This window comes from Dermatophagoides farinae, chromosome 10 (assembly GCF_024713945.1).
Source record: "Dermatophagoides farinae isolate YC_2012a chromosome 10, ASM2471394v1, whole genome shotgun sequence".
Classification (NCBI taxonomy): Eukaryota; Metazoa; Arthropoda; class Arachnida; order Sarcoptiformes; family Pyroglyphidae; genus Dermatophagoides; species Dermatophagoides farinae.
The window spans coordinates 860,586-885,946 of record NC_134686.1 but is presented as its reverse complement, the minus strand read 5'-3'; the positions used below and the strand labels follow the sequence as shown (position 1 = coordinate 885,946).

The 25,361-nt window shown below is 29.8% G+C and overlaps 5 protein-coding genes across 6 annotated transcripts; 2 read left to right on the top strand and 3 right to left on the bottom strand.

Moving 5' to 3' along the window:
* Positions 1 to 7,597: 7,597 nt before the first annotated feature.
* LOC124490185 (bromodomain testis-specific protein) lies at positions 7,598 to 13,392 on the top strand. The gene is made up of 6 exons (XM_047052645.2): positions 7,598 to 9,625; positions 9,884 to 11,065; positions 11,125 to 11,516; positions 11,581 to 11,709; positions 11,771 to 12,476; positions 12,541 to 13,392. Exons 2-6 carry the CDS (start codon positions 9,973 to 9,975, stop codon positions 12,918 to 12,920), a joined length of 2,700 nt encoding a protein of 899 aa, XP_046908601.2. The 5' UTR covers positions 7,598 to 9,625; positions 9,884 to 9,972; the 3' UTR covers positions 12,921 to 13,392.
* A 797-nt stretch (positions 13,393 to 14,189) lies between these two features.
* Positions 14,190 to 16,632, bottom strand: LOC124500479 (germacrene A synthase). The gene is made up of 4 exons (XM_047064553.2): positions 16,453 to 16,632; positions 15,977 to 16,371; positions 15,447 to 15,907; positions 14,190 to 15,376 (listed from the first exon to the last, which is right to left on the bottom strand). Exons 1-4 carry the CDS (start codon positions 16,459 to 16,461, stop codon positions 14,994 to 14,996), a joined length of 1,248 nt encoding a protein of 415 aa, XP_046920509.2. The 5' UTR covers positions 16,462 to 16,632; the 3' UTR covers positions 14,190 to 14,993.
* Positions 16,633 to 17,951: 1,319 nt separating this feature from the next.
* LOC124490928 (nose resistant to fluoxetine protein 6-like) lies at positions 17,952 to 21,260 on the top strand. Of its 2 annotated transcripts, none has more exons than XM_047053514.2 (8): positions 17,952 to 18,030; positions 18,123 to 18,508; positions 18,602 to 18,997; positions 19,110 to 19,575; positions 19,670 to 19,919; positions 20,011 to 20,222; positions 20,320 to 20,440; positions 20,580 to 21,260. In XM_047053514.2, the coding sequence occupies exons 2-8, from the start codon at positions 18,205 to 18,207 to the stop codon at positions 21,207 to 21,209; spliced, it is 2,379 nt and encodes a 792-aa protein (XP_046909470.2). In that variant the 5' UTR covers positions 17,952 to 18,030; positions 18,123 to 18,204; the 3' UTR covers positions 21,210 to 21,260. The 2 variants fall into 2 exon arrangements, with proteins under 2 accessions (XP_046909470.2, XP_075590950.1); XM_075734835.1 differs by having other exon boundaries at positions 20,609 to 20,794.
* Positions 21,232 to 23,026, bottom strand: LOC124491051 (glutaminyl-peptide cyclotransferase). Its single transcript, XM_047053658.2, has 4 exons — positions 22,910 to 23,026; positions 22,639 to 22,755; positions 21,682 to 22,525; positions 21,232 to 21,596 (listed from the first exon to the last, which is right to left on the bottom strand). Exons 1-4 carry the CDS (start codon positions 22,979 to 22,981, stop codon positions 21,307 to 21,309), a joined length of 1,323 nt encoding a protein of 440 aa, XP_046909614.2. The 5' UTR covers positions 22,982 to 23,026; the 3' UTR covers positions 21,232 to 21,306.
* A 710-nt stretch (positions 23,027 to 23,736) lies between these two features.
* On the bottom strand, positions 23,737 to 25,347 carry LOC124500278 (aldo-keto reductase family 1 member B15). Its single transcript, XM_047064335.2, has 3 exons — positions 25,095 to 25,347; positions 24,887 to 25,037; positions 23,737 to 24,783 (listed from the first exon to the last, which is right to left on the bottom strand). Exons 1-3 carry the CDS (start codon positions 25,234 to 25,236, stop codon positions 23,961 to 23,963), a joined length of 1,116 nt encoding a protein of 371 aa, XP_046920291.2. The 5' UTR covers positions 25,237 to 25,347; the 3' UTR covers positions 23,737 to 23,960.
* Positions 25,348 to 25,361: the final 14 nt, after the last annotated feature.

The window sequence follows — 25,361 nt, the reverse complement described above, 5'->3', positions numbered from 1 at the left end:
AATCACTAATCACTAATAATATTAATTTCATGACAACAAAATCATCAACGCCATATAATAACTGATGATGAATAAATAATAATAACGACGACATCTTCATCATCATCATCATCATCATCATCATAAATGAGTCATGATGATCAAACAGAAAAACAAAAAAATATTGAAAAAAAAATGGGTTCCATCACCACCACCACCACCACCAGCACCGCCACTACACCGGCATCAACATTCATTATCATCATTGATAGAAATCATGTGTACACAAACATAACATCTGTGTTCATGAATATGAAAATATCATCATCATCATCATCATCCACAAATTTTATCGATTTCATTTTTTTGACAAAAAAAATGGAATGATGAAAAAAAATTGTTAAAGTTCGAATTTTTTTTGTAATTATTTTCATTCAAAACCGACAGATAGTGTTATATTTGCGTGAGATGAATTTTTTTTCAACCAAAAAAAAAACACGAAATTCAATTAAATCGACAATAAAAAACAGCAGCAACAACAATAATCACAAGATGATGATGATGAAGATTTCCATATGGTGATGATCGATAATATTACAAAATCGATCGATCGAATTGTGTTTGCTGCAATTTGATGATTGGATTTCACCCCCCACTATATAATATATATGAAATGTTGAATTATAATTGAATCGAAAAAATTTTTTTTTGAATTTTGATATAATCAAAAAAAAAGAAAGAGATGGAATCATCAAAAATTCAATCAAAATAATCTTGATACAAATTCATTCTTTTTTCATATATATGAATTCAATTTTTATTTTTCCTTTCTTTTTCTATTCATTTTGCCTGTATATACAATTCATTCACACACACACACACAATGGTGAATGATGAGAAACAAAAAATGTTACCAAAATTATAGCCTTTTTTTCTTGTATTCTGTGTGTTGGGCTATATGTGGGTATAATAATCTCCTGTTATGTTATTATTATTTATCATGCTGATGATGATGATGATGATGATGATTATACTCCCAAATATTCAGTTATTCCATCAGACAATAGTGGTGTATATGTGTATAGAATTTGTGTGTGGGCAATATATTAGAAGAGAGAAAAACAAAATTTGTTCTAAAGGAAATGATAATGTAAGAAAATTCTTCATATATTTATTCTTTTTGTATATATATCCATTCGCTCCCTGCGTGTGTATGTGTGTGTGTCGCTTGTTTGTTCGTTTGTTGTGTTCCTTGTTGTTGTTGTTGTTGTTGTTGCTAATTTTTATTGTCGTCGATATTTGTCGATCGATTATTGATTGATTTTTTTTTTGTTTTTTCATTCTCACGGCCTTTTTTTCTCTTTCTCTCATTCTCTCAATTGATTGATTCTTGCCTTGCGTGTATATGTGTGTTTGTGTATGTTTGCCATCGTTCACATATGTATGTCAATTGTGAATATATATTTCATTAGTGCCATCTACTATACTATGACGCTAAGGATGTGTGTAAACTGCGGCGAAGCTGAGCCGGCCATTCTTGCTTATTTTCAGTACAAACATAACTATTTAGTATGAGCTACTCAGTGTGTGTTGTGTGTGTGTGTGTCTGAGCATGCTGGAAAACTTTTGAATGCCGCTGAAACAGTTCGTCCAGCTCAGAAGTAGAAGTCGCTTCCAAAGAAACGCATTCTGTGGTATGTAGCTTTGACAAAGCTTTTTTTCATTGTTCTAGCTCAGCACACTTTGCTGCAGATTTTGCATCCAATAGATGGTGCAGTCATTCAATAGAACATAGAAAGAGTTCGAATTCGAATTTTTCGAATTGATTATTGTGATAATACATGTGACAAACGTGATTTTCATTTTGTGTGCCTGTGTGAGTAAAACTGAAGCTGAGCTGTATGGCTTCTTTTCTTATCGATATCGATGAACAATAATAAGTATGCTGTTTGATCAATAAGTTGATGTTGGATTTACGTAACATTTTCAAAGGTGTCAGGTACAATACAAAAGTCATGGCTGACCCTGCGGTACCAAACCGAAAGCCGGAAGCAAAACGCCGTGCATAGAAATCCACCGTCTGGCACGAAGCGTTAAAATTGACACCTTTGGCTGGATGCCAAGCAGGGGGGCGGCGCAGCCGACCTCCAGTTATATTGACCGTCAAGGATTTATATCTTTGACTGGATACCAAGCAGGGGGGCGGCGCAGCCGCCACCCCTGCGGGTATCCAGCTCTATTGACCTCAAGAAATCATACCTTTGGCTGGGTACCAAGCAGGGGGGGCGGCGCAGCCGCCACACCTGCGGGTATCCAGCTATATTGATTGTCAGGAGTCAGCCCCGCAGGGCCAGTCTGGGGCAGGCGCGAAGCGCCTGTACCGGGCTGGTAATTGTGTAATGCATAAAGATTAATAATAAATTCAAATGAAAACAAAACAAAAAAACATTTTATAGATAACCAACCAACCAGCAAAAAAAAAATTCTGTTTTTTTTCTTCTTTTTCCTGGTTATTCTCAATGTGTATGTGTATGTATCAAAGTAAAAAAAAATGAAATGAAATGAAATCCTGGTTATTTGATTCATCAAATCAAAAACAAAAACAGAAAATCATTCGAGATAAAGATAGTAACAAACAAACAAACACACAGAGAGAGAGAGAAACATATGAAAAAGCAAATTATACCATGATTGTCGTCATCATGTTTTTCTTTACCCAAACACCAACACCACACACACACACCATTAACAACTACACAACCTAACGACGGAATTAGACACATAAAAACAACAAAATGACAACGAAAAACATTTTTTTTTTTTGGACTAATGAAATACAAAAAAAATGCGAAAAGAGGCAATTTGCTTACTTTTTTTATTATTTGGGGACTATTAGATTGGATGATGATGATGATTTGAATGAATCATGAAGAAGCATCATTCACAATAGAATCGATTGATTGATTGATTGAAACATATAGAATATACACGTGCACGTGCAAAAAAAAATATATTTGGACATTTGTTATACGTGGACATGATGATGATGATTTAATTGTTGATGATTCAAATGTCCAAATGATGGCCAATCAAACTAACTACTACTAGCTGCTGCTGCTGATGCTACAACTGATTCAATCATCAAAAATAATCAAAATCGATGATCGATGATGATGATTCACATTGTCATCGATTGGATTGTAATCATCAATAAATATAAATAGGCAGTAATGAAATTATCAAACCAAATGTTGAACAAAAACTGAATGAATATTCTTTTCCTGTACTGTGTGGATGCAAACACAACAAACTAAACAAAAAAAAATCTTAAAAACAACAACAAGAATAAAATGTGAACAAAAACAACCAGAGAAAAAAAATAAACGACAATAAAAAAAAATAGAGCAACAAACATAAACCAAACACACACACACACGAACGCATTAACACAAGAATACAGAAATTCGCAAAAGAAGCAAAGAATCAAGAATATGACCGAGATTCAGACGAAAACTGATTCACTATGTCTATGTGTGTGTGTAAGTGTGTTGGTTCAGTGCATTAGATTCTGTTGTTGTTTCATTCAGAATTTTCTATCCATCTATTCATACTATACACACACACACACACACATTGATTTTAATGATGATTTTGGTGTTAAAACCAGGCGCGTGATATACTAAAATAACAAACAAACAAAAAATGTTAAAAGCTACACATTAATTCTTATATATTTCAATTTGATTTGGAATCATTCTTTAGTATGATGGACAAAATTACTGAAATTCTGTAATTCTAAAAATATTATACAGACATACACACAAACAACATGCAAAAAAAAAATTCTTGAAAATCAATCAATCAATCATTTTGTGAATAAATCAAGCAACCCTTTCGTTTTTGTTTATTTATTTTAATAAATTTTTTTACTTTAAATCGATTTGGCCATTTTTTCTTGATTTAAATATCGCGCCAGCTTTTTTTTTGTTATCATTTTGAATCCACAGATTCAGCATGCTGTTCTGTGTGTGTGTGTTTGACATGCTAATAATGAAAAAAAATAAATGCCATGCCGTTTACATGCTGTCGGCAGAAATTTTTTTTTTTTTTTTTGTATCCTTGTGTCTGTTTGTTTGTGTGTGACAAGGGAAAAAAATATCGTTTTTTTTTCCATCATTTATAATTCCAGGCTATGGCTTCTTTTTTTTGCTGCTACTACTACTACTACTACTACTACTGCTATCTAATAAAAATGCTACATTTTTGTGTGTGTGTGTGTGTCAGTGTATTATTATTATTTTGTACACATGATGAAATCATCATCATCATAAAGATTTAAAAATCCTCGTTTTATTTTTTGAAAAAAAAAAGATTCACGATGATTCATAAGACGTAGTTTCCGAGTTTCTGAGTGTTTTTTTTTTCGTTTCGTTTTGTTTCGTTTCATTTTTTTCCAAATTCCCCAATTTGATTTTGTTTGTTTGTTGTCATGTTTGATGAAAATTCATTCAGGAAAAAAAAATTTTTTTTTTTTCCAAATTTTGTCTGATTGATATCCATTGATTTATTTTTATCTCCATACATACATATTTACAACATACACACACACACATTTATTATCGATACGATCGATCTACACAAATTGTACATTATATAAAATGGTGATTATGATTATTAGTCTTATGATTCATTCTGATTTTATGTTAATGGAAATGGCCTGATTTTTTTTTCTGTTTTGTTATTGTTGTCATATTGATTGATTGATTGATTGCAATCATACACAATGTTGTTTCCATGATGATTTTAAATTATCAAAACAAAACAAAAAAATTTTTTTCCTGTTTTAAAATTTTCAAAAGAATCATCATCATCACGTGTTTAGAATCGCATCGATGAATCATTTGTTTGTTTGTTTGTTGTCGATGTTGTTGTTGACCAATGAAAAATCAAAAACAGAATCGTAAACGAAAAAAAAAATCAAAATGCAAACAAGGTGGCAATGTGAAATTTTATCGATTCAATTCAAAATGAAAAAGAGAGGGAAAGAAACTTTTCAAGATATCTGGTATTGTGTGTGTGTGTGTGTTGTGTATGGTGAGGAAAAAATTGGTTTGAGGTTGGTTGATGTTGCGTGATGATGATGATGATGATATGCGTTGTGTAAGTATTCAGTGTGGATTCAATGGCCTTGAAAACAAGCATTGATCTTGCCACATACACACACACATATTCGCATATCATCATCATTTTCATTTTTTAAATGAAAAATCTTCGTACAAGAAGAAGAAGAAGAAAACCAGCTTTACATTTGATGATAATTTGTACATTGACAAGAGTTTGGTGGTAGTAGTGGTGGTGGTGGTGGTTGTAATGGTGGGGAACGGAAACCATACGGACGGGTTATATAACTTGGATTGATCATGATGATGATGATGATGATGATAATCAATTCGCGATTGATTTTTTTTCTGAGGATGTGTGTGTGTGTGTTTTTTTGGTTTATAAAAATTCATGATTCAAGAAATTCCAAGAATTTTTTTTTCTCTCGATTGTCTAGACACATTTATATGAACTCGGACATCATTGGATTCAATCATATCATTTTTCTTTTTTTTTGGATCTGTTTATGTTTGTAAAGAGAAAGAGAGAGAAAGAGAAAAAAGGGCAAAGTGTGGGAGTATGTGTTTGACCTATGATCATCAAAACATAAATTGGCCTATTTGGCCATCATTCATTTCATCTGATCATAATCTTTTCTTGTATCACATAAAACTAAAAAAAAAATCCATTTGATTTTCAAAAAGATTCTGATAATCTCACAATAGAAGAGAATCTTCTCGAATACGAAAATTCTTTAGAATTGTGGAAAAAAAAATTTTTTTTTTGCCAAAAATAATCTTTTCAGAAAAAACAAACGATTGATTTCTGAAATGGCAATTGTTTTTTTTTTTTTGTTGCATTTGAATTTGTTATTATAAAAACTAAAACACACACACACCCACATCCTACCCAAAATGGAAAATAAACGAATCATAAAGTATAAATATCATCATCATCATCATCATCATTATCATCAGCATCAAAATTAAGAAAAAGAAAAGAATATTCTTGTTGTTGTTGTTGTTATGTTGAGAGAATGATTTTTGATTTTTATGTTATATTTGATACAAGAATCAACAAAAAAAAACGACTCATCATCATCATGATGCGATAATGGCGCCCTCTCTCTGTGATATGATGTGTTCTTTTCTTTTCTTTTTTTTTTTGTTTAGTTTTTTTGTATACAAAATTATTATTATCCATGCATTTGGTCTTTGTCTCTTTCTCATTTTTTTTTTTTTGGTGTATCGTTATGATGACGACAAATTCGCCCATTCGTCCTTGAGTTGTCCCCGTCACCATAATCAACATCATCATCATCATCAATGATCGACAAAACGCGTATTATACACGACTCCACAACATTTGCTACTTGTTTTTTTTTGTTTTACGTTGTTTTTGGATATGTCATGAGAAAAAAAAAGTAGTGGTTGATAAATAATGCTGTAAGAAAAATTTTTTTTTTGGGTGTGGAGGTTTTTTTGTTGTTGTTGTTGTTGTGCCTTGTGCCACTCTCAATAGACAGACACACGTCCACCTTTATTTATGCACTTGTATTGTATTGCATTGTATAACCACCAATATATATATATATATATATATGCATAGTAGTAGTAGCATAGATTTTTATTATAAAAGATTATTATTGATCACTCTCCCTCCGTTATACAGTGTATGCTCTGCAACAAGAAACAAAAAAAAAGGAAAAAATTTTTGATTCGATTGAAAAAACAAACGTTCGTTTGCATCATGATCATGATGATCATCAATTTATTTTTCAACGATCATTTTTTTTTCAATTATCATTTCAAGACATTGACAAAATAATCGAAGATTGGTAGTACACATGATGCCAACAACATTCACATACATACAAATGTTAAAATAGAGTGACTATTCACAATGACTCACAAGTTCCATGAAATCATCATTATATTTCTTGTTTCTCCCCCCCACCATTTCTTGAATGCTGCTGCAATTTGATTTTTTTTTTGTTTTGTTTTGAGAAAAAAAATATACCTACAACAACAACAACAATCGTCAATCTTTCTTTTCATGGTAAATGATGATGATTATATTGGTGTGTACTTTGAACATTGAACATAAATGATGATGATGATGATGATCATCCCTTTAAGCAATTTCACCATACAAGTAACCGGTCTTATTTTTTTCTGGAATTATTGAACAAATGAAAATAAATTCGAAATAAATCAAAGAAGAAAAAAAATTATTCAAAACTTGAACTTGATTTTGGGGTATTAATATTGAATGAAAAAAGAGAAAGAGACAAGGGAAATTCTCACAGGAAATGACATTAACATCAACATTTTGTTTTATATAATATAAGGAACTATTTACTACTACTAGTAATTCAAGAATTTCAAAACACACACACACATACAGAATCATCAAGAAAAATTGAAATTGAAAATCGACAGTAGATATTATTACTATTTTGTACAAGTTTGTATGTATCAAGTGAAAATAGTGATGATAACAAAAAAAAAAAAGTATATCTTCCTTTCCCACAATATATACAACAACAACAACAACCAACAACAATTTTTATATTGGCATGGTTCATGCTCAATGAATATGCCGCTTAACGGAAAAGGAAAATGATGATATAGTGTTGTTGCCATTAGTGATGGTGGTGATTTTTTTTTCTTTTCTATGTACATGTGGTATTATATTAAAGTAATAAAATGCAAACAAACGTTTTATGTGTGTATGTATGTGTTTGTATGTATGAAGTACGCGCCTTTTTTCCTTGTCTTTATTTTTTTTTTATTCACACGAATGAATTTATTTTATATATATATACTTACAGTATATCTTCGTCGTCATTTATTATTCTTGTATATATATTCAATCACAAAGTATATTCTATTTGTGTATGTGTGTATATTGTATAAGAAAAAGCCGAGATTTATCCATTGAGAAAAAAGATAGGGTCTACAAATATATATATATAGCATAATTTTAAACGTCTACTTTTTGACCATTTTGATCCTATCAGTTATGTTTCTATAGTATCCATAAATGCTACTATCATTTTTTGGGTATATTTATTCATTTTTCATTAATTTTAATGCTGTTAGCAATTTATTTATGGAAAAAAGAAGTAGTATTTCATTGAATTAGATTGATGGTAGTAGTTGAATATAAGATGTTAATAAATGAATGAAAAAATGATAAATGTTTCAGCAGCACCACGATCTATGTACGATCATTCGCGCGCTGGATGCCTGCTTGTGTGCTTCATTTTACCTGATATTAGTGCTGGTCTCTTTTTTGTTTGTGACAAAAAAAAAAATTTTTTTTTCTTTTTTTTTCGTTACAACATTAACCAAGGACGGACAACGATTCTCATTTCATGTTTTGTGTATTTGAGTGTGTTGTTGTGTGACTCTCACCGTTCTTCTTTATTCACATTTGATTGCTCTCTGCTCTTGCTTGTTCATCATCATCATCATCATTTTTACAACAGATATGTTTTGTATTTGAACTCACTCACTTTGTCGTGTTGTATTTTGTGTGTGTGTATTCTGCGATTGTGCTAAAAGTGTCTTCTTTCCAAACAGAAACACAACGTTTTTGTATGAGCCTTGTATGTGTTATTGTATTATATGTATTTGTTTTTACAGTGTGTTTCCTGTTGAATTCTCCCCATTGATAAAACGTTTTGTGAATGTGAAAGTTTCTTCCCCCCATTTATTTATTGTGTGGATTGAATTCATCATCATCATCATCATCATCATTATGATGGAATGAATGTGCGTTTTGTTTGTGTTGTGTGTATTGGATTCTGTATGGACCATTCGTCCAAAAGAAAAACGTGTTTAAGCAATTAATTTAACATCATCAATTTGTTTCGATTTAATAATTGAACATCATCATCATCATCATCTTTTGCCACCCAATTCACACACGCAACAAACTTTTAATTGTCCGTTTTATAAACCTCGTCTTCGTTATAATCGGGTTTTTTTTCTTCTGCTCATCATTATTATCATCAATTCCATATAGTCAACAACAACAACAACACTCAATTATAAAATCATATCAAATCGTAATATTGATACGCACAAATAGTCAAACACACACACACACAAAAGTTGAATTGATTTGTTGTTGAATTTTTTTTAAATTCCATGTTAACAACACGCTTCGATTTTAATTTTTGTTTTTGTCGTCATTAATTTTCATCTCCATCTTTCGTCAACGACATCAACAACAATAATCAAATCTTTTGGAAAGATTAATCATTGGAATTGAATAGCCAACATTTTTTCATCTATCCAAATCGACAACAACATTATTATCATCAATTGATTGATACGGTGTGCTGCAAATCTGCATTTTGCAGATTTTGTGCCACTGAATTCGTGTCAACACCAACCACCACCACTGTCCATCTAACAACTGGACATATTTTTTTTTTGCTTTATTTCAAATGTGAATTTTGATCTCTTTCTCAGGGAATTTCGATGATTTTTCCGTGTCATTTGAGAAAGCAGTTTAGAACAATTCAAGATAATTGGTAATTATTTTGAATGAAAAACATTTTTTTCAGAAAGACAATATGCTAGTCATGCTTTTGCTTGAAATTTTTTTTTCATTTTTTTCCTTACATCAGTAGAAAAACTGAACTTTGAACACTTTGTTTTTTTTCACTTAAATTGTAGTGTTATAATGTTTCACAATAAATATATATTTTCTTTACAAAACCATATAATAAATCGTGTTTCATTTATTGCATTTTATCTCAAATTTCTTTTGGTTTCTTTTTCTTTCACAGCGATCCAAAAAAGACCAAAGTTGTTATATAATAATTTTCTAAAGCGCAAACAGTGAACAAAAGAAAAAAAATCTTGAATTGCCGAATTCATGAAACTAAAAATGCATGATGAGATAAATTCGATGGACATTTCGAAAAAGATGCTTGAATTAACGACCATCCCATTTTCACCAATGAATCCTTCAATCCCCATGAAACGAAAGTATAGCTCTTCTAATCATTTTCGACCTCATTTGACATCATCAACATCTGACATGTCGAATGAAAGTTTAAATAATGAACAGAATTTGGATGATTGTGAAGAGGAAGATGATGACAATTCACGTGCATCATCGAATCTTAATGAACATGCCAATGATGAAATCAGTAGTTTGAAATCAGATTCATCATCAGTGATGGCTAACACTACAACAACAATTAATCTTCCATCACCACCATCATCGACACGATCATCATTCGATGTTGCCATCCATAGAGATTCGTTTCTATTATCAAATGGTGATATGTCCGAAAATAATTTCGATCATTCTCATGCTACAAGTATTTTCGGTGATAGTTCTGATGTTGCATCTCATGATGATGATATGATTGAGGAGATCTCTATGAAAAGTTATGATGAAAATTTAGATGATGAAATTAAATTGATCACTGAAGAATTGATTGAAAATGTCATCGATGCATCTGAAGATGATGATTGGAAATCGATTACGATTGATTTTGATGGTGAAACAATCTTACCGAATGGTCTTCGTTTGATAAAAGGCATGGCCGACATGATCTTCTACAGGGAAGATGATAGTATACCTTATCGTTTTACGAATCAATTAAATTTTCTGAAGACCATTCTAACCAAATACATTTGCCGCTATAAAACGGCTGTGCCATTCTTGAATCCTGTCGATAGTGTCCGTCTCAAGATTCCTCATTATTATCTAGTTATCAGAAAACCAATGGATCTAAATACAGTCAAAAATCGACTCAATTTTCTTTGGTATCAATCTGCTAGTGAATGTATCAGTGATATCCGTCAAATATTCAAAAATTGTTATAATTTCAATGCTCCCACCGATTATGTTTATTCTGCCGGCAAAAAATTGGAAGAATTTTTCAATGAAAAACTAAAAGATATGCCTCTTGTGGAAGAAGAAATTCCCTGTCCACCAAGACAAAACATTGAAGAATGTAGGTTTTTATTTGTTCGCTTGAGCATTTCAATTATTTTTATTTTTTTGCCTTTTTAGTTCAAAAATTGAATGAAAAACGCAGCTCGAAACGTCGAAGTGGATCATTGTCAGATAGTATCGATGGTCAGATTCCATTTCCGAATGGTGAAAACAGTTTGGTTGGACCATTCTCACCAATCAAGATGACAACACGTAGTGAGAGAGGTGTTATGGTTCGTAAACCAAGTAAAGATTTACCAGCTCCAATTTCGACGCCTCCTGTGAAACAACCTACAGTGAGAAAAGTTCCATTGAACAAACCATTGAGCGAGTGTTGTAAATTTGTCAAAGAATTGTTCACCAAGAAACATGAAAATTATGCTTGGCCATTCTGGAAACCGGTTAATCCAAATGATTATCCTGATTATTTACAAAAAATTAAAAAACCGATTGATCTTTCAACTATCAAAGTAAGTTTTTTTCTACATGACATGTATATCATATCATTTTTAATCATTGTTTGTTTTCAATCAGACGAATATTCAATCGGGAAAATATACCACTGTGGATGATTTCGCTAAAGATATGAGATTAATGTTTTCAAATTGTTTACGTTATAATCCACCAGAATCTCCCATCATCGAACAAGCCAGACAACTTAGGGTATGGTCATCATTTCTTAATGTTTTATTGATTCTCATTCATTTATTGATTATTTTAATAGGAAGCATTCGAATATCGATATGCACAGTTTCCAGAGGATTATTTGAAAGAAAAATTGATTGTTCCAAAACACAACAGTACTCCATCAATTTCGGTACGACATATGCCTAGTGCCTCAACATCATCAAGTCATCATCATATTTCTGATTCATCGAATTCATCAAGCAAATCTCATAGTGGCAAAAAACCGAAATTAGAAACAAATAATAAGAAAAATAGTCTCAAAAGTCGTGTCTCTCAACATGAATCTGGTCATTTGTACAGCCCTATCAATGTTTCAATGATAGCCGATAGACATAATGGCAATACTAATGCAGATAATGATCCTGCCAGTGAAGATCGTATGAAAATGCTTGAATTTCAAGTAGCATGCTTGAGAGAAGCTCTAACAACGGCATTATCTCACAATCCGGAAGCTACAGCTGCCACTGCACTTCTCAACGCAATCGCACCAAATGCTAATGGAATTAAGAATGGAAAACTTTCCAATTCAAAAAAGCCAAGAAAGAATGGCTATAAAACTAAAACAAATAAAAGGTTGTCCCAAAAATCTTCAGCAAACAAGAAACGAAAACATTTATCCTCTGACGAGGAGGATGACAATTCGGATTCCGATGTTGATGATTCCTATCAGCTTACTGAGCCATTCAATCCTGAAAGTATTGATGATCTTAAAAAACTGAAAAAAGATCTTGAAAATCTTCATGGTTTGTATTTGAATTTTTCATTCTGTCATACAATCTAATTTAATGTTTTTTTTCATTTATATAGCAACCGATTTGCAAAATGTTCTTCGTATTTTGCAATCAACCGAACCATCGTTGAGATGTGATGATGAACAAAATGTTGAAATCGATTTTGAAGCACTGAAACCAAAGACATTGATAGCGCTCAGAAAATATGTCACTTCTTGTATGCTAAATAGCAATAGTAAAGCATCGCCATCAAATCCTGGCAAAAGTGGTAATAATATACCATCATCAGCCGCATCGTTAACGAATAAAAACAGCAAAAAATTATGCCGTGCATCTTCATCAAACAATTTTGATACTGACTGTGATAATTCAATTCAAAACAATTGGTCACGTGCTGATTCTAGAGCTTCAAACTTACAACTCAGTGAAAGTAGCAGTGATAGTGAATTGGACTAATGATTATTATTATATTATTATATAATATAAAACACAAACAATTCAACAAATAAGTGAAATAATGGAATATAATTCATTCAAAAAGTATACAAACCATTTTCTATTTGCAAAATGAAGAAAAGTGATTCATCAAACATGTGTAAAGAATTTCATCCGGAAAGCAATGTTTGTCATCTTTTCCAGAATTGGTTTATGGTGTTGTGCTCTATCTTGTTAATGGGGGTGGTGGTGGTTATAAGTGTGATTCAAGGACAATCGACTTTTTAACAAAAATTGGCCGCAACAACATTTTTGTTTTGGTGTCTGGGATCAAGAAGAAAAAAAAATCGTTCAAAATATATCTTAATTATAGTGTGATAAAAAGACAAACAACCTGATGGAATAATTGAAACCAAAAAAAAGAAAAAAGAAATAATCTCGTATCAATAGATTATTATTGATTGGAATCATCATCAAATGAAGAAAAGAAAAATTACAAACTACATGTGTAAACATCATCTTCACAATAAAATAAATATAGAGATCATATTAGATTGTAGTTTATAACATTATTACATCAAACGCTGATGATGATGATTACGATGATGATGATGATGATGGGTGTGTTATCTATTTTTTTTCTAATTATATTTAGGATATATATAAATAATATATAAAATGTCGATGTGTTCTATATATAATAATAATAATAAGAATCAGACATTGTATCTGTGTGTATGTGTGTCTGTCTATCATCATTATCATTATCATTATCATCATGATCATTACCCATAAAATTATTATCATCATTTCAAACAAATAACAAATGATACATTACCATTTATTATTATTTTACCATTTATTGTTATTATTATTTGTGAGAAAACAAAAACAAACAAACAAACTAAAAAAAAAACCATTGTAATAATAATAATAATTCACTTTAAAACAACACATAAACATAAACTACAAACAAAATATTTTTTCACATTTTCATTTCCAAAAAAAAAAGAAAAAAAAAATTCCTTGATAACCATCATCATCATTATATATATCACATCATCATTCATTCATTCATATAAAAAAAAATCAATGATTTTGTTGTCGAAAAGCAAAGAAAATTAATTGATTGATTTTGTGTGTGTTTGTAATATTTGTGTTTTTTTTCGTTGTTGTTGTTGTTGTTGTATACAGGTTGTGGGTGTTTTTTTTTCTATATGTAAATTTTTGATGATTTTGAAAAAAAAACAATTCTTGAATGGAAAATATGGGAAACGGGAATTGGTTAGATTTTCTTTTTTTTTTGTTTGCTGTATCATTTGATTCTTTCATTTCATTACACATACACACACACAGAGACACCAATCATGCACTTGATCATTGAGATTCATATTTTCATTATGATTATCCACTCACATACACAAAAAAACATTAAAACTATCTCACATTTATAGTCGAAATAGAAAAATTTGTGGTCATCATCATCATCATGATTATCATCTCATCATTATATTATTCTCATTATTATCGTTTCTTATCCTCTTCTTTTTTTTTCCTATTCCTTTTTCTCTTCAAAAGAAACGAAAAAACAAATATTGATAGAATTGTGAAAATTATCATCATCATCATCATCAACACAAATCACCATTCATTTCTTATTGGCAAATTTGGACAACCATCTCTCACCTCTTCATTTAATAACAAAAACAAATCATCATCATCATCGATCATCAATTATCGATCATCAATGAAAACATTTCATTCATTTTTTTTTCTTATTCTCAAGTCATGTTAAAAAAAAGTGTTAATTTCTTTTTCATCATTAATTTGTTAAAGATCTCTGTTTTTTTCATTTTTTCTTTTTCTTTCTCACACACAAAATCCTTTTTTTGAAAAAAAAAATGAAATAAAAAAAATCAATTGTCAAAATTAAATAATATTAAGCAAAAAAAAAAACGAAATTGTGACTTTGTGGTGGTTTTTTTTTCTTTGTTCTATTTTTGTTTTTGCCGAATAAAACAAAACAAAACAAAAAAAATTTTGAAAAACAAAAAACGAGCTCCATCTATTGATCAAGATTAACATTTTGTTTATTTATTTTGGTTGAACATTCTCCGGTACCGGTTTTAACCATTCATAATAATGTTGTTGTTGTTGTTTATGATGATTATTTAATTTGTTTTTATTATTCAAAAGTATAATTGTTTGATGTTGATCATATAAAAAATGTCCACCAGGTGGTATAGCATCCAATTGAAAATTTTGTCCATGATATCTTCGTGCTTGAACAGCATAACGCCAATAACCACCCAATACTTCTTTTACACCTTCCAAATATAGCCGTAATCGTTCTGATGCTTCTGTACTGGAATTCAATACAGGATCAAGCATAATCTGATCGATTAGATCGAATATAAAGGTATCTTTTTCTTGAATTAATTGATGTACATGATTAACAGCTTCTTGTAATGTAAAACCTATTTGAAAAATATAGGAAAAATAATTATTATTATCATCGACAATAAATGATTGGTTCGAATTAATCACCTTTAGTATGAACTAGAACAGTATAAGCATGTCTCATACGGCTAAATTTAAAATTGGCTTCAGCAACCTCTTTACGAAATGTTAGATGATCATTAACCATGATCATTTCTTCGGATACAGCATCAATCAATGATTTCATCAATGGATGGTTCCATTCCTGATCAGTAAGGGCTATATTTTTAGCATATTCAATCAATTGTAACGTCATCTGACCACCAACTGAACCAAGACGTGCTTTCATATAACTATCCCAATTAGGAATAATTGTTTCGTTTGTTCCATTACCATTACTCATGTGATCATTATTATTATTCGTGGTCCATTCATCTTCCAATATATTACCAGCTATATAATCTTTAAACATTTTAATTGATCGATTGATCTGTTGTTTTGTATAATCGAAATATGTTTCTTTCATCACACGTTGTATGGCTTTTATAAAATCTGGCCATTCATTACATCTGTTTCAAAAAAAAAAATTCGAATATTTTATATAAATTTCTCGGCAAAAAAAAAAATTAATACTCAACTGATTGCCGGTCAATATACCATCAAACATATCGATCATTTGATGCCAAAAATTACCATAATCAATTTGTCCATTACTTAGTATACGGCTAAGACCATCATGATAATCATCGGCAAGAAAAAACATCGTACACCATTTCATTAATTTTTCTAAACGATGAAAATTTGCCGATGGAAAACAACATGCTGAATAAAGACCAAGATCAGAATTACGGATTGAATCAACGAATGCTTGATGTTTTCGTAATGGTCCACTATTATCAATAGCCCATTCATAACAGTATCGTATCATCCATTGGGAATAGTTTGGATTTATCACCACAGGAAATGGACTTTCATAATGTGGATAAATGAAATTTAATCGATCTAATTGATCATAATATTCAACATTCGATGGCTAATTAGAATGTTTAGGAACAAAAAAAAGTACTTTTCAATAACATTTATAAACATAAACATTTCACAATCAATTACTTACCTGCGGCATTGTCAAATCACGATTTGATTTCCTTTGTGTTTACTTGTCCTTTTTATATATATATAGATACACGACACATTAATCATGTTTATCGATCAAATTTTTTCCATCCTTTTTTCTTGTTCTTGTTGTTGTTGTTGTTGTTGATTTCATTTTGAATCCTCACCGTTCATTATCATGATAAAGAACGTCAAGGCCAATAATTATTTGCTATTTTTTCTTTCTTCGATAGGTTATGGTTATTATTTTCTTTCTCTTCTTACTTATATTAAATATATTATAAATTAAATTAAGCTGTCTATATTGGTTTTTCATCATTCTTCATGGTAGTTGTTTTTTTTCCACTGGGATTCACATAGATTCACATATATATCTCACATATCATCATCATAGATGGCGATACATGAATGTTTTTTTTGTGCAAACGGCGTAAAGTTCAAGAATTATTCAAAAATAAATCCGTTATAGATCTTGAAAATTGCTCGTCAAACTGGTTATGGCAAGTTCTAACGTTTTAATTCAAACGTATTTCAAAATGTAATTTAATTCTTGGTAAAAACCAAAGATTAAATCGAGATTAAGAAAATGAAATGAATGACAAAATTGGTGTTGGACATGGAACAAGTTGTCAATCCATTGGCTACTACTATTACCATTTACTTATCTGCCTTATCAACGATTCAAAGACAAACAGAATGTGGTAAAAAAAATATCAAGAAGAATAAAAGATAAAAACCATTTTTGTTAAAAAAAAATATCGAAAACCGATTAAATATCTGCAAAATCGTTGAAGAAACTTGATATTTTTATGATGTGCATGACTAATTGACAGTACAAATAAAAAGAAAAAAAAATGTCTTTTTTTTTCTTTCTTGAAACTTATCATCAGGTAAATATTACGAAAAAACATTTCAAACAAACCACATGATGATGATGATGATGATGTGTGTGTGTTTGTGTTTGTTTGAATCGATTCGGTTGATTTAATTCAATTTGATTGATTGATTGATTGATGAATTAACCGAAAAAAAACATGGCAAAAAAAAATTGTCATTGTTCATATTTCACAATTGACCAGACCATTTATTTGTAGTGATGGAATCAAATAAAGTAAGAGAAAAAAAAACGTATATGACAATGGAAGATAAATGTCAAACATAAACAAACAAACAAACAAAGAAGTTAAAGAAAAAACAAACAAATGGGAAATATTAAAGGGAAAACAAAAATTCATGATGGATATCACTATAGTACTGTTGCTGCTGCTGATGCTGCTACTGGTGGTGGTGTTGCCAATCTCATCATCATCATCATCATTTATTTTTTACAAATATTAAGAATGTCAACCGTATCTTTGTGAAAATCTATTTATTTTTATCACTGGCTGGGGGCATTTAAAAATTATTCTTGCGATGAAATGCAATACACACATATATATGATCAGTTTATATTCGGTTTATTAAAAAAAAAAGAAAAGAAAAAATCCATCATTTGTCCATCTATGATGATGATGATGATAAAGTTATATTGCCCTGAAAATAAATGTTTGTAAAAGAATCATTTGCACTGAAAACAAAGGTAATTATTAAGAATGAAAAGTGAGAAAGTTGTTTTTTTTTATATATTTTGATATTTCCTTCAAAAATGTATAAATTTCAATCACAATCTAGTCGATCAAGATCATTTCATGATTTGAGGTTCATATCATCATCATCATCATCATCATCAACAACAACGATAATCATCATCATCATGTCATTTTTGTTGTTATTATTATTAATTGTCAACATATGTTTGGGTGCCACCAATCCATATAAAAATAATGCTGATTATTTTAATCCAATAATTCATGATCATCAGATTCAAATTGCTAATAATTTTCTTTTCAATCATGTTCAATCATTGATGATTAATAATTATCGAAAATATTATCAAATTTTATTTAATAATAATGTCAACACTAGTAGCTATGTCAAAACTATTAATGATCAAAATTGTTTACAACTATTAAAACAAACATTAATACATCCACTTGAAACTGAATGGTCAGCTAAATGTGAGTGTTATTTTGTTGTTGTTGGAAAATTTTGTTGTTGTTGTTTTTTTTTCCATTTTGAATTTAATTATTATTTACACCATTTCATTTCAGTGATCGATTCTACTGGATCTATATTTGGCCATGGATTATTATCTGGTACTTTTACTAGTTTTGGTGATTTCGATTCCTGTATCAGTATAGATACTACTAGCCATCATCATCATTATCATTTATCATCGAAAAATGATGATGATGATATCTCATTTATTGGAAAATATTGTATTGCTACATTACGTTTGCCAACAACAAATCATTTGAAAAGATTTCCCTCGATAAATCCAACACAAAATTCAGAATATTTGAAAATTGATGCCAACATCAATGATACATGGAAACAATCTTTATTGGAACGTTGGTTACAGGCCAATGTTCGTTATCCAATTGCAAATGGAATATGTTTACCATCTGTTTGTGAAACAAAATTTGTTGGCAATATAATCCAGGATGGTAAATATGAAAAAAAAATTGCATTTTCAATTATTTATATTGATTATTAACTTTTTTTCGTTTTTCGTTATTGTTGAACAACAACAACAACAACAACAACAAAAAAAATCAGCTTTTCAACCATTACGCGATACCAATTTCAACATTGAATTCTGTCAAACAAAACAGGATTCATCATTTAATGATTGGTTTTTAACCAAATACATTTTAACCACCACAATAATAATTTTATTTGCATTGATTATTTTGGCTACAATATTGGAAATATATGGTGTTCAAATGGATGATAATGGTACAAAATCATTGCAAATGATATCATGTTTTTCGTTATGTACAAATTTTCGTTCATTATTTGTTATAAAAAAACGAATGCAATATCCATGGATCGATGGCTGGCGTGTTTTATTAACATTAATAGTTCTTATATCACATGTATCAATCAATCAAGGTGTATTACATTTAAGTCCATTATCACCATTTATTCATTTTCCAGATGATTATCTACGACAAATGAAACATATAAGCAATCGATATCTGGTCAATAGTACATGGACTATAAAATCATTTTTTATGATGAGGTTCAAAATTTTTTTTGCCATTTTTTGTTTTTGTTTTTGCTATTCAATCTCAATCAATTAATTGATTTATTTTTTTCCCACTTCTTCTTTTTAGTGGTTTTTTATTAGCACAAAGTTTTTTAAAATCTAAAAATTCACCATCATTTGGCCGTTATGTATTGGTTCGGTGGTTACGTTTTACACCTTGTTATCTTGGTTATATCATATTAACATTATTGTTAGGTTTTACCGGTGCAGGACCATTATTTCATGAAAAAATTATCGAACCATATTTGAAACCATGTGTAAACAATTTAGTATATCATCTGTTATACATAAATAATTGGTTAGATTTCAGACAAATGGTTTGTGTTGGATATTCTATATTTTTTTCACCCATCAATTCATCATCATCATCATCATTGTGTTTAATTTTCATTTTCATTTTCATCACAGTGTGGATTTCAAACATGGTACATTTCCGTTGATTTTCAACTTTATTTACTTTCATTCATTGTGTTGGCATTACATTATCATAATTTTAATTGTTTAGCCTACATGATAACATTTTTATTCATCATTTCATCATACATAATGACCATGGTCATGTTTATTTGGAAAATACATGGAATACCGTTTTTCATTTCACCATTATATCCACAATTACCGTAATTTATTTATCTCTTTTTTTCGAAAGGGGGGAATCATTAATTTCACATTTTGTTTTTTATTTATATACCCCGCTTCTCCCCTCCAAAAAAATAGTCTAGCTGATCGTGGCTATTTTTTCTATTGGACAGCCACATATAATCATTTTGAAGCCTATTTTACTGGCATTACAATCGGTGTTATGGTCAACAAAAAAATCATCTTCAACATGTCCAAGGTTTGACCATATAACGATAATGATAATTAGATTTTTTTTTCATGTGTTTTATATATGATAAATTTGTTAATATTTTTTTTGTTGTTGTTGTTTTGTTCCTCTGTTTACCTATATATATATAATCATTTAATTTGGTTAGGTTTTAATAAGAAATCTATTTCTATTCAGCCAAGCAATGTTGGCCATCGTACCGCATATATTTCCATTATTTTATGTTGATTATCAACAAGAACGACAATTACTTGATTTAATTAGCAGCTATTCATGGTCGGATGCATTGATTATAACCATACCGAATATATTGTGGCTTATATCATTATCATTCATGTTCTATTTATTATCAACATATCCAACAATAATGAAAGAAAACATTATTATCAAAACATTATCATCACATTTTTTTGTACCATTGGCTAGAATCAGTTTTGCCATTTATTTGGTTCATGTACCATTAACATGGTTCATTGTACATCATACACGTTTTCCACAATTAAGAAATGAATTCGGTACTTTTACATTCTGTTTTCTACTCATCATAATATCCGTTCTTGCTGCAATCATTATACATATTTTTTTCGAACTTCCTTTTACCAAATTGATTCATTTATTATTGTATCCAAAGTCATCAACAACAACAATGAAAAAATCAGCGCCAATTAAATCAACGTACGATATTGTTTTGAATAATAAAAACAATAACGATGCAGCAACTTGTTTGACACATGAACAACAACAACAACAAAAACGCCCACAACAAACAGACAATTGAATGTTTTTTTTGCCAAAAAAAAAAAAAAATAAATAAATGACTTTATTGCTGTTGATGATTCGAATATTGTGAAATTCAATTTTTTTTTTGCTGACCATTAGATTGGTCGAAAAAAATTTAACAGAAATAATTGCATAATATTCGTAAAACGGCCAATAGAATTAAAATTAAGATTATCAACATTATCATCCATACTATGCCATGTTCGTGGAAATGGATGTGGTATCAGATGAAGTGCCGGTACATTTCGTATGACAAATGGTAGATGATCATCGCGTACAAAACTGACCATAAATGCTGGATTCTGTTGAAAGAAAACCTTATTACTACCACCGCTCATGGATTTGGCTGTTTTCTTTTCATTATTGAATTGTAGATAACTTTTTTCTTGATTAGAAACAAAAAAAAACAGAAAATCAAACGTTAAATCAAAACGAGGTGAGAAAAAACCTATCTATTTTTTTTAAAATACCTATTTGAATTAATTGCTGAAAATGTTGACTTGTATTGAGATTTGTATTATAGAAACGTGGCGAACCAGATCCACCGATCAAATCGAATAATATGAATAATTGTATACCATCAATTGTATGATAATCTTGTGGTGATATTATTAACACTTCGGTAATTTTACCATTTTTCTTTTTATTTTGATTTTCATTTTGAATATCAATCAGTCGCTGTTTAGCCGATATTGAATCTTGACCATCACATAAAAGATAACGACTTGAACGTTTCATATTGGTCATATTTGCCAGTGTAGCGAATCGTTTCCTCTGTTCATGGATTTTATTCGTAATCTTTTCCCATTTATTAGCAAGATGTTTTGAACCAAATAATGAATCACTTTGTGGTGATTTCGATTTATATCGTCGTTTATTACGTCGTAATGCATTCGGTTCAGAACGAATAATTTCTTCACCATCGAAAAAAATTAATTGCAATGTATTCAATTGTATGGTACGATTACTATTGAAATGGTGGAGCCAATGTTTTTCCAGATGATCATTCATCGTATACGCTAGATAAATCATCATTGAACATGATACGGCAGCATCGGTGGCACCAGTGAATCTTTCCACTTGATTAATATCCGTATTATTATGGCCTTTTACTAGCGACGATTTTAATGAATCATAATGACAGGCTAATATTGTTCGTTTCAATGATGATTTACTTCGTATACAACCAAATTCTGGCACGTATGTGGCAATTATGTTTTGAAATTTAACTTGACCAGCAGGTGTTCGTGTCCGGAATACATCCTCTTCAATATGCCATCGTGAATTCAAGTCTCGCAATGTATTTTTAATATACTGAAAATATTTTTTTTTTTTTTTGGCAAAGAAGAAAAAAACAAACAAAAAAAACCAAAAAAAAAAATTCACTCAATTTTTTCGTTTCAAAAAAAAAAAAATTCGTGACATACTTGCCGAACAGTTTCATGGCCAGCTGAATTTACACTTCGTGGTATGAGGATTTTTTCCAAAATTGATTGAAAAAAATCTTTATCAAATTTAATATTTTGAATTAAAATTTTGAGATCCTAATCTCTCGTCGAACCATCATCATCATCATCATCATCATCAACGAATGAAGTTGAAGTTGCAGTAGTGGTGAAAAAAACAAAAACAAATTTTTTTTTTTTTTTTTGGTTTGATAAAAATCAATTTTTTTTTAAAATCCAAATCATTACTTACAGATTTATCTAGGATGATATTTTTATCATCATCATTTTTTTTATTATTGTCACAATTGATGATTGTCATCATAAATGATAATGATAATAATAACGAACAAATAATGATAAAAAAGTGATGAACGATAATTTTCATAATCGATATATCGAATTGTTTCGGCATTTTTTTTGTTTTGTTTTGTTTAAAAAATTTTTTTTTTCAATCAAATCGATTGATTATCACAAATGTATAAACTGTCGATGATGATCAAAGTTAATCATGAAAAAAAATGGTTATATATTCGCATTATCATTACAAATGTGGTATGTATAAAACTTGAACATTTCAAATCATTTGTCCAATATATGAAAAAAAAAATCTGTATCCAAAGTTCAATTTTTTCGTTTTTCTCTTTGAAAAAAAAATTTTTTTTTTCATTCATTTATTCATCTAATCTAATCTAAATTTCTCTTTCTATTAAATAATGACTTTTGTGTTTGTCGTCGTCTTCGTTGTCGTCGTCGTCGTTGCCGTTGTTGTTGTTGTAGTTTGTTGTTTGTCAAAGAGGAAAATTCAATGCAAATACGTGCTGGTGGTCGGTTTTTCCTTCGTTTTTTTTCCATTTTATTATTATTCATCAATTTATCAGTTTCTATTTTATTTTATTTTTTTTTTACATAATAGATAGATTGATTCAACAAACAAACAAACAAACAAACAAAACTAGAACCTTGACATGGTTTCTTTTTTACTACTACTACTACTACTACTATGGATTATTGCATAAAAAAAATAACAAATAATAGAGGGGGCTAGAAAAATAAAATTCACAAATGGATTGATGTCTGTTTGTTGTGAATGAAATTTATTTTTTTTTATTTTATTTTTCTGACAAAATTTGGAGCCAACCCGATGATGATCATCATTTAAATTAATGATGATTCATTAAGCTATATTATGGTGGAATTCTCTTTTTTTTTCGTTTGAGGCCATTAACTAAACTACCATTAATGGTGGTATAGTACAACACACTAAAGAGCAAATGATTTAATTGTTGTTGTTGTTGTTGTTATTATTGTATAACAAATGGAAATTCTGGTAAATGTGAAGCTGATTCAAATGTGATTTCTCTGCCACCATTATTGTTGCTTTTATCCAATGACATAATGGCCAACATTTCTGTTTGATTTAGTTGAAAATCAAATAATGAAATATTTTCTATCATACGATGTTTTTTATTCGTACGTGGTATAATAACAATACCCCTTTGTAATTGCCAACGTAAAATGATCTGTGCAATTGTTCGATTATGTTCCAAAGCAATTTGTTTTAATTTTGGTTCAACAAATAATTCTACATTAGCACGACGTAATGGTGAATATGCAACCAAATGTATGTGTTTATTTTGACAATATTCAAGTAATTTTTCTTGATTCAAATGTGGATGACATTCAACTTGATTCACTACTGGTTCATATCGTCGTCGTCTATTTGTTGTTGTTGTTGTTGTTGATAAAAGTTTATCCAATTGTTTTATATTGAAATTAGATACACCAATTGAACGGGTTAGATTCTGATCACATGCATCTTCTAAACCTTGATATGCTAATTCAAAATTTTCTTTACTCAAATCACTACCAATTATTGTATTGTTATTGGTGAATTTTGGTACAAATTCATCACCAGATTGAAATGACATTGGCCAATGTATAAGCACTAAATCAAGATAATCAATACGAAGATTTTTTAATGATTGGCGAACCGATTTGATTGCCAATTCTTTTGTATGATGATTACTCCATACTTTTGTTGTAATGAATAATTCTTCTCTAGTAATTTTTCCATCTTGTATAAGTTCATATAATGCTTGTCCAATATCTTTTTCATTTTGATAGCTATGTGTATATGAAGTTTTTTTTCCAGGAACAAAAAAGTAGTGAAAAAAAAATGAATGAATGAATTGAGTGAGACGACACTGGGAAAAAGTTCAAAACTTACAAATCGGCCGTATCAATATGACGATAACCAACATTGATGGCATTTTTTATGGCTTGTATTATTTGTTCAGATGTTGTTGCAATCCTTGATGTGCCTAAACCAACAACAGGAATATAATGACCATTTTTAAGCTGTACAGTTCTATTAAGGGCTAAGAATTTCATATAAAATTGATGATGAATTTATAATTTAATCGATATATATTTACTTGATTGTTGTTGTTGCTGTGTGGCTAATGATAATGTGGACGTTTCCATTGATGATACAAAAAATGGCTGTCTTGGACAATTATTATTCATCATCATCAACAATAATAAACAGACAAGAATTGAATCAAAAATTGTAGACATTTTGTGACCAACTTGGTGTTATTGCCAAGACTTTTATAATCCACAATGATTTGCTGCTGCTGCTACTATTGCAATATATATGAAAAATCAAAGTTGATGAAATAAAAAAAAACACCAAAGATTAG